The sequence below is a fragment of the Galeopterus variegatus genome, unplaced genomic scaffold (genome assembly GCF_000696425.1).
Source record: "Galeopterus variegatus unplaced genomic scaffold, G_variegatus-3.0.2 Scaffold11630, whole genome shotgun sequence".
NCBI classification, from domain to species: Eukaryota; Metazoa; Chordata; class Mammalia; order Dermoptera; family Cynocephalidae; genus Galeopterus; species Galeopterus variegatus.
The window spans coordinates 32,175-40,061 of NW_007737741.1; the positions used below are offsets into that span (position 1 = coordinate 32,175).

Sequence of the window (7,887 nt, forward strand, 5' to 3'; positions counted from 1 at the left end):
CGGATCCCATATAGAGACTGGTCCGCTCACTGGTTGAGCGCGGTGCGGGAGCGACAACGAGTGTTGCGATCCCGTTACCGGTCACAAAAAAAGACAAAAAGGAAAAAAATAAATAAATAAATAAGGTTATAATCTTACCAAAGGTGTTATAATGTATAATATTAGTAAAAACAGAAAATAAATTTTGCAAATTTGTACATTTTTGGAAGTCCAAATTTAATGGAATTATATTACAGCTTAACAGAATTTTTACTTAATATTATGCCATGTTTAGTTTCACTACTTGACACCTTCATCCAAAATAAAAGGAGACGAGCAAGAAAACATCTTGATAAACAACTCATCCCACTTCTTTTTCTTACTGAGATCAATTTCAGTATGAAGTTAGAGGCAACATATTTTATTTCTCCTTTTGACAGTGACAGGAGATAGTAACACTGTTTTAATGGACTGAATAGAGAACTCAGGGGATAGGCATTTTATAGACTATACGAATAACCCTACCTGGAAGGTTACCCTTTGAAATGGTATCTGTGTCCAAATTGTAGGTGTCCTGGAGACGCAACAGAGCTTTGGCTGCCCCAACCTGATCTTCATCATTAGGAAAGTACTGTCTCTGAATGGTTAGGTTAGAGATAAAGCCTTGAAGCAGAAGGAAAGAAAAAAAAGGATTTTTCAAAATTTTATCATCATTTTCCACCATACCATGAAAGTTCCACATGATCAACAAGGAAAAATTAGATACATTGAATGAAATTTGACATATCTTGTTCAAATGTTGCTTAAATAATCTGAGGTCATCACATAAATTTTATCTGTATTAGTAGGCAAAGATCAACTAACATCGTAATTGAGTTTTTAGTTACACAACATAGCAAGAAAACAAAAAGTGCCTCCACTAAGCTTGAGAAATGAACAGCTTTATGGATTTGAAAGTGACATTTATTGGCACCCATACTGATTATACTTTCAGGTAACAGCTGATAAGTAAAATATGTGCTCTTAAAGTTCTGTTTTCTTCTTGCATGTACCACACGTTATATAAATATGTAAATATATAGTTTGGTGGAATTCTTTGAGGGGAAGGAAGAGATGTTAATTATATATTTAAGATCAACAGCTTAGTTTATTAAAATATATTTAGATCTGTTTAATTATCAAATATAGTGTTCATCAATCAAGGTTTGCTATATATAAAACCTAACCATAATTTAAAGAGGATTTGTATAAAATATAGCAAAAATCAAAGTAGCAAACCAATTACTGAAAACTATATAACCCCTAAGGAGAATGGATGCTAAATATTTCTTAAGAACCCCCCCCAAAAAACACTAAAAGCCAAAAAGTAGTTTAAAATTTTAATAATACAGTTGTCATCATTTGCAAATAAAAATTAGGTATGGTACTTCCCTCTCCTCTTATTAACTTATAATAAACTTTATGTATTTTGATCAGCAAAATACGAGGTATTTTTACCTTAATGGAAATGTACAAATGAACAACTAGCCAGAAGAGGGTTAAAGTTCAAATTAAGCATACTTTTTAGTTTAAAGACCAACTCTCAGTCACAATCTCCACAGGAATTTTACAAGCAAGTTTTACAAGTTTTATAGACCACTGTAATACTTCTTATGCCCCCAGACAAAATCCTCTCTTAAATCCTCCTCAATAAAAAAGGAAAAAATATATATGAAGGGTCTTTAAAAAATTCGTGGAAAATTTTGTATTACCTTTCAGCTCTATTTTTCCACGAACTTTTTGAAGTTTCCTCATGTATATACAGTCATGTGCTGCATAATGACGTTTTAATCAACAATGAACTGCATATATGACAGTAGTTGGAACAATAGGCTATATCATATAGCCTAGGTGTGCAGTAGGCTAAACCATCTACATCTATATAAGTACACTCCACACACAATGACGAAATCACCTAATGGTGTATTTCTCAGAACATATTCCTGTTGTTAAGTAACACATCACTGTATAAAATAGCATTATGGGGTGAATACCACAGATTATAAAAGAACTTAGTTCATACAGGTCATTACTTAAGAATAAAATACATATATATATACATATCCCTAAAAATGTTCTCAGGATATAGTAGAGGCATTTTCCTCTCTCAGTGAAGAAATATTCACAAGTACTAGCCTTAATTTTTCTTTTTAAGGTTTCCTGTCCTGTGCATAATAGCTTATGTCACTGTTTACAAACACTAGTAAGCACCCGTGGAGTATTTCATCTACATAGCTAGCTCAGTGTGCACGCACACACTCTCTCTCCCTTTTGGCCATCTTCATTCATTCAACAGATATTTGAGACTCCACTATGTTCTAAGCATAATCCCTTTACCACCTTAAACTCCAGACTTAGTTTTCTGTGTCTGTCTCTAAAATATATAAACCACCTCAACACTCCAACTACAATTTTGTTTCACTCAGACTTATTCATTATTGTTGTTTGCAGCATCAGTTTTTTAAGTTTGTCTACACTGAATAAAATAATCCTAAGCTTCAAAACACTAGGTAGAACACAGCTAATACTTCTCTCTACAGTACCACTCCAACATTTTAAACATTAATTTAAGATAAAGATTTACACTCAAAATTTTAAAGTCTGAAAGTAATCCTAAAATAAAAATGATTACCCTCAGAAATGAAGCTATATGCCAAATAATCTATTCATTTTTGTAGATTTCAAAACAAATAACACCAGTGTTAGTCACCAATAGTAGAAATTACTTTTTTTTTTTTTTAAATCAAAGAATTCAGAATCTTGGCTAAATTAACTTTAGTCAAAACAAATGCACCGAAACAATAATTCAATTACAACACAACACTGTGCTGAGAACTGAATTTATCACTAATTTTGGCATTACTACTGGTGGTAGCAATATTGCCTTACTTTTTTTGGGGGGGTGGGTAGGGGGGCTTATTAGTCTCCTCAGACTTACCATCTGACATATCCTTAAGGACCAGATTCTCCAACTCACTCCACTCAGTGTTCAGACGTTTCACTAACTTGAATGCATTTACAGGATGCCCAACAAATCCTTCTGGATCTTTTGTCGCTGTGCTGGTTAGCCGATCTAACTTCTCTGCCCATCTACAGACGTAAGACATAAACGCTGAGTACACACACACTTAATAAGAAAAAATATAATTTAGTAAAGTACTCAGAAAAAGAGAGACTAGATTAGAGGTTTTTGAATTAAAATCATACCTACAACTTCTTTTTTTTTTTTTTTTCCTTTTTGTCTTTCTTCGTGACCGGCAACGGATCACAACCCTCAGTGTCGCGCCCGTACCGGACCGGGACCGGCTACGGGGATCGCAACCCTCGGTGTTGCTCCCGCACCTGGCTCAACCAGTGAGCGGCCGGTCTGTATGTGGGATCTGAACCCTCGGCGGGAGCGCCGCCGTGCTTCCCAAGCGGCGCACTGTAGCAGTGCGCCACCGGGCCGGCCCTACAACTTCTTTTTTAAAGTGAAATTATAAAGGCTCTTTTAAAAGCAAGATCCTCTTATGAATAAAATCTAACTTGGCAGAATCAAAATACAACTATAAGACTTTCGATTTTAGTTTTGTTTCTCTCAAATGGGTACAGTAAATGGAACCTCCCTATCTTAGTATAAGTTGTGGCTGGATCACTCTAGAAAGAGTCTAAAAACTCATGTCCCCATAGGTCCTTAAGACCAAATAACTGATTATTACAAAGCACAAATTAGCCCAACCCAAATTCAGTTACATGCTCATTTAAATCAACTTATACCAAATTTTTACATTCTGTATCTAGAAACTATAAAGCAAAAAACTGAATACTTAGCTACTCATTAAAAAGACAGGAATTATTCTCAGGTCAGGATTAACTATAAACTTGAGTTAATTAAAAATAAATTAGTATTTGTGAAAAACTATTAATTAAATAATACTAACCACACTTATCACTATAATTTATATAATGGAACTAGGAGAGAAGGATAAATACAATTGGAAAATTACTCCAGCAGGTAGCTTAACTGGGAAGATTAGAGGAGGATGGAAGATATTAGCATGACTTTTAAAAATTGTCGGTCAATTCCCCATACCCATCCATATCCTTATCTCAATCCAACTTCTTCCACGTGAATCTTGGCCCAGGCCTAACCATTGTTTTTCATGGGCTCCTATTTTAACCATTTCAACTGACTTTTTAAGACTGACAGATGTCTTTCATTTCTACTCAATGAATGTTTCAGTTTAAGCGAGAAAAGATCCAGGTGAAGTTAGTCATAGTAAGTAAAACACTTTGCTTACTTTTTTATTTGTTCTAATTTGTCCTCTTCTGCCTTAATATAATCTTTCAGAGAAGTCACTAGATCTTTCTCAGTATAGATCAAATCAGTCATCTGACCTAGAAGGGGAGGAGGGGAAGAAGATTATCAAACATGCATTTTCATTTACACAAAGTATTTTAGAATAATTTAAGAATGATCGAGAATGCTTCATGCTATGACAGGATTTAACTGGCACGAATCATATACGTTGGGGAGAATCATCTCTTTTTTTCTTTTTTTCACCAGATAAATCAAAATAAAGCCAAAAACTTTTCTTTTTCTTTTCTTTTTTTTTTTCCTTTTTGTCTTTTTTCGTGGCCGGCAACGGATCGCAACCCTCAGTGTCGCGCCCGTACCGGACCGGGACCGGCAACGGAATCGCAACCCTCGGCGTTGCCCCCGCACCTCGCTCAGCCAGTGAGCGGCCAGTCTGTATGTGGGATCCGAACCCTCGGCGGGAGCGCCACTGCACTTCCCAAGCGGCGCACTATAGCAGTGCGCCACCGGGCCGGCCCCAAAGCCAAAAACTTTTCTAATCATGTGTTCCAGTTCTAATTTTCAAGCTACTTAATTTTGCAAGCTCATAATATATTGGAAAATTGTCTTTTCGTGTACAAATTTATTTTTAAATGACAAAACAACACTATTTTCCAAGGATCAATGTGTCTTCTTCACCACTTCCCTCCTCACCATTTTTTGTTTTCGAGGCTAATTAAAATTAAATTTATATTCAATTAGGGCTGGCCAGTTAGCTCAGTTGGTTAGAGCATGGTGTTATAACACCAAGGTCAAGGGTTCAGATCCCTGTAATGGGCAGCTGACAAATTAAGTAATTAATATTCTATTTAAAACAAAAAAGTTTTAAATAATCTGTGTTATTTATAATGGGATGAGAGGACTCATCATTTTATATCCTGAAATCAAGTGTCATAAACATATAATACTTATGTTTCAGTTAGCTTTACAATTCTGTAAGGGTAAAGAATGAAGGAAAACACCTTATTTAAGACAGGTGAAGTATGCATACAGGAAAATATAAAAGGGTACATAGCAAACTATGAGGACTATTTCGGGAGGAAGGAAACATAGGGAGGTCTTACTTTCTATGTACTTTTGTTTTTTCTCCTTTTACCAATAAGCTATTTTTGTAATACTTTAATTTTTTTTTTTTCCTTTTTGTCTTTTTTCGTGTCCGGGAACGGATCGCAACCCTCAGTGTCACGCCCGTACTGGACCAGGACCGCCAACGGGATCGCAACCCTTGGTGTTGCGCCAGCACCTCGCTCAGCCAGTGAGCGGGAACCGGTCTGTATGTGGGATCCGAACCCTCAGCGGGAGCGCCGCCGTGCTCCCAAACGGCGCACTGTAGCAGTGCGCCACCGGGCCGGCCCATATTTTTGTAATACTTTTAAAGGTTCTTAAAAATTATGATATAGAGGGCCGAGCCCGTGGCACACTCCGGAGAGTGCGGCGCTGGGAGCGCAATAGCGCTCCCGCCGCGGTTCGGATCCTAAATAGGGATGACCGGTGCACTCACAGCGCTCACTGGCTGAGCGCGGTGTGGCCGGTCTCAAAAAGGACAAAAAAAAAAAAATTATGATATAGAAAAAAATAACCTGTGTTCTTAGATTCTTAAATGGAAAAAGCAGGTTGGAAAATAACGTGCAGTGGATTATGTGTACCTGCATTGAAAGGATATGCATTAAATTGTTTGCTATATACACCTACTAATGGGTAATCTTCTTTGATATGATTTGCTAAATTTTCGCTAAGTTTCTAACCTGAATGTCTATCATTTTTGTAATCAGGAAAAATTAATTAAAAGAAAAACAAAATTGAATTAAAAAACAAGAGAGAGAAACGGCCTTTTAGAGGTACAGGAAGTGAATCAATACTTCAATATTTGGGAATACACTGAATTTGTTTTTACTGATTAAGAAACACTAAAATTGGAAATTTTTAAATGCAAAAATAACATAAACCAAAAAACATTAAGACTTACCAATTGAAGTAAAAAAGCCTGGATGGGCCAAAGATGGGGGAAGTAGAATCCCTACAATTAAAATACACCAGATCATCTCGGAGGACTTAATTTTACAGGTTGACACACCTACAAGAGAAATACAGCCATTACTTAAAAAAAAAAGGGGGGGGGGGGGGAAAAAGCCCTTACCTACTTTTCCTATAAACAAAATGAAAGGCACACTCGAAGGTTGCACATAGAATGAATGTTCATTCCTGTAAATTTATTTAATAATTAAAATACACCAGATCATCTCGGAGGACTTAATTTTACAGGTTGACACACCTACAAGAGAAATACAGCCATTACTTAAAAAAAAAAGGGGGGGGGGAGAAAAAGTCCTTACCTACTTTTCCTATAAACAAAATGAAAGGCACACTCGAAGGTTGCACATAGAATTAATGTTCATTCCTGTAAATTTATTTAATAATAATAGCTACTCTCTTATTTTTCATATAATTAAAATACTACATTGATATTTCATATTAGAAAAAAACATACATGCTTAGCACCTGATAGTTTATGCTTAAAAATTCAACCTGAGTTTTTCTCCTTAGTTACTATTACAATTAGAATAATTGAATAGTAGTGGCTCTTTTATATAGCCTGAAAAATGAGACTTCTCTGTGATCTAGATCTAAATCTTGAATTTCCCATAAAAATATTCCACTTTATTAAGACAGCTTAATTTAAATATTACCAATACATTTTAAAGATATTAGAATATGTTTTAAAGGAGAAAAAAGATTTCAGAGATTTCTGATGAATCCTTAAAATTCCTAACCGGTTCTATCTCTTTCTTATATGGATTTAAATTTTAAAATAAATTCAATTAAAAGTTGTAGATTTTGGGGTGATGAAAATGTTCTAAAATTGACTGTTGACTGATGGTTGAACAACTCTGTGAAAGTACTAAAAACCATGGAATCATGAATATAAAATGGGTTAATTGTATGGTATATGAATTATCTCAATGACACAGTTATTTTTTTTGAGTTATAGAGAATCCAAAAAGAATAAACAGCCTGTCCATTTAAACTAGTAATTTCTCTCAAAGGACTCAGTTTTCTTCCTCTTTTCTACTTTGTTCTATGTAAAAATCTTAGCCTACTACATAGCTGTGGCTTTTTTCTTTGTTTTTTTAAAACTGACAGCAAAGCCCTTCTGTCTTTTTTCTCTATCCCTGGTAGCATTCTCTTTTCTAGTAAGTATTTTTCATGGCTGATGAGAATATCAACTAACCAACAGAAAGGCTTTACCTTGCTTTCCCAGATGCCCTGCTAGCTCTCTTCTCTTGCTCCTTCTCCATCACAAACACGGACTTTAAGCCTTTCTTATTACCTTACAGGAGAATAAGTTACCATTACAGTACCATTTGCCCCAGTAACAGGCTCCATTGGTTACTCTGACTACTTACCCTGTTCCTCTTTGGGCAGGTACCTCTGACTCTTCCCATGCAACTTCACTTAAAATAGGGTCAAGTCCACATTGAAAGCTCCCTATTCCACCACAAAAGCTGAAAAATAACTCCACTTTCCCCCTAACT

At 35.7% G+C, this 7,887-nt stretch overlaps 1 protein-coding gene across 1 annotated transcript in view; it reads right to left on the minus strand.

Moving 5' to 3' along the window:
• The window catches only part of LOC103610698 (prolyl 4-hydroxylase subunit alpha-1), a 33,491-nt gene extending 27,043 nt beyond the window's left edge, over nt 1-6,448 (minus strand). The window contains exons 1-4 of the mRNA XM_008594809.1: nt 6,321-6,448; nt 4,299-4,395; nt 2,957-3,108; nt 505-642 (exon numbers count right to left, since the gene is read on the minus strand). Of these exons, the coding sequence (XP_008593031.1) occupies nt 505-642; nt 2,957-3,108; nt 4,299-4,395; nt 6,321-6,396 (463 nt within the window). The 5' untranslated portion in view covers nt 6,397-6,448. The remainder of the gene's footprint in view (nt 1-504; nt 643-2,956; nt 3,109-4,298; nt 4,396-6,320) is intronic.
• Nucleotides 6,449-7,887: the final 1,439 nt, after the last annotated feature.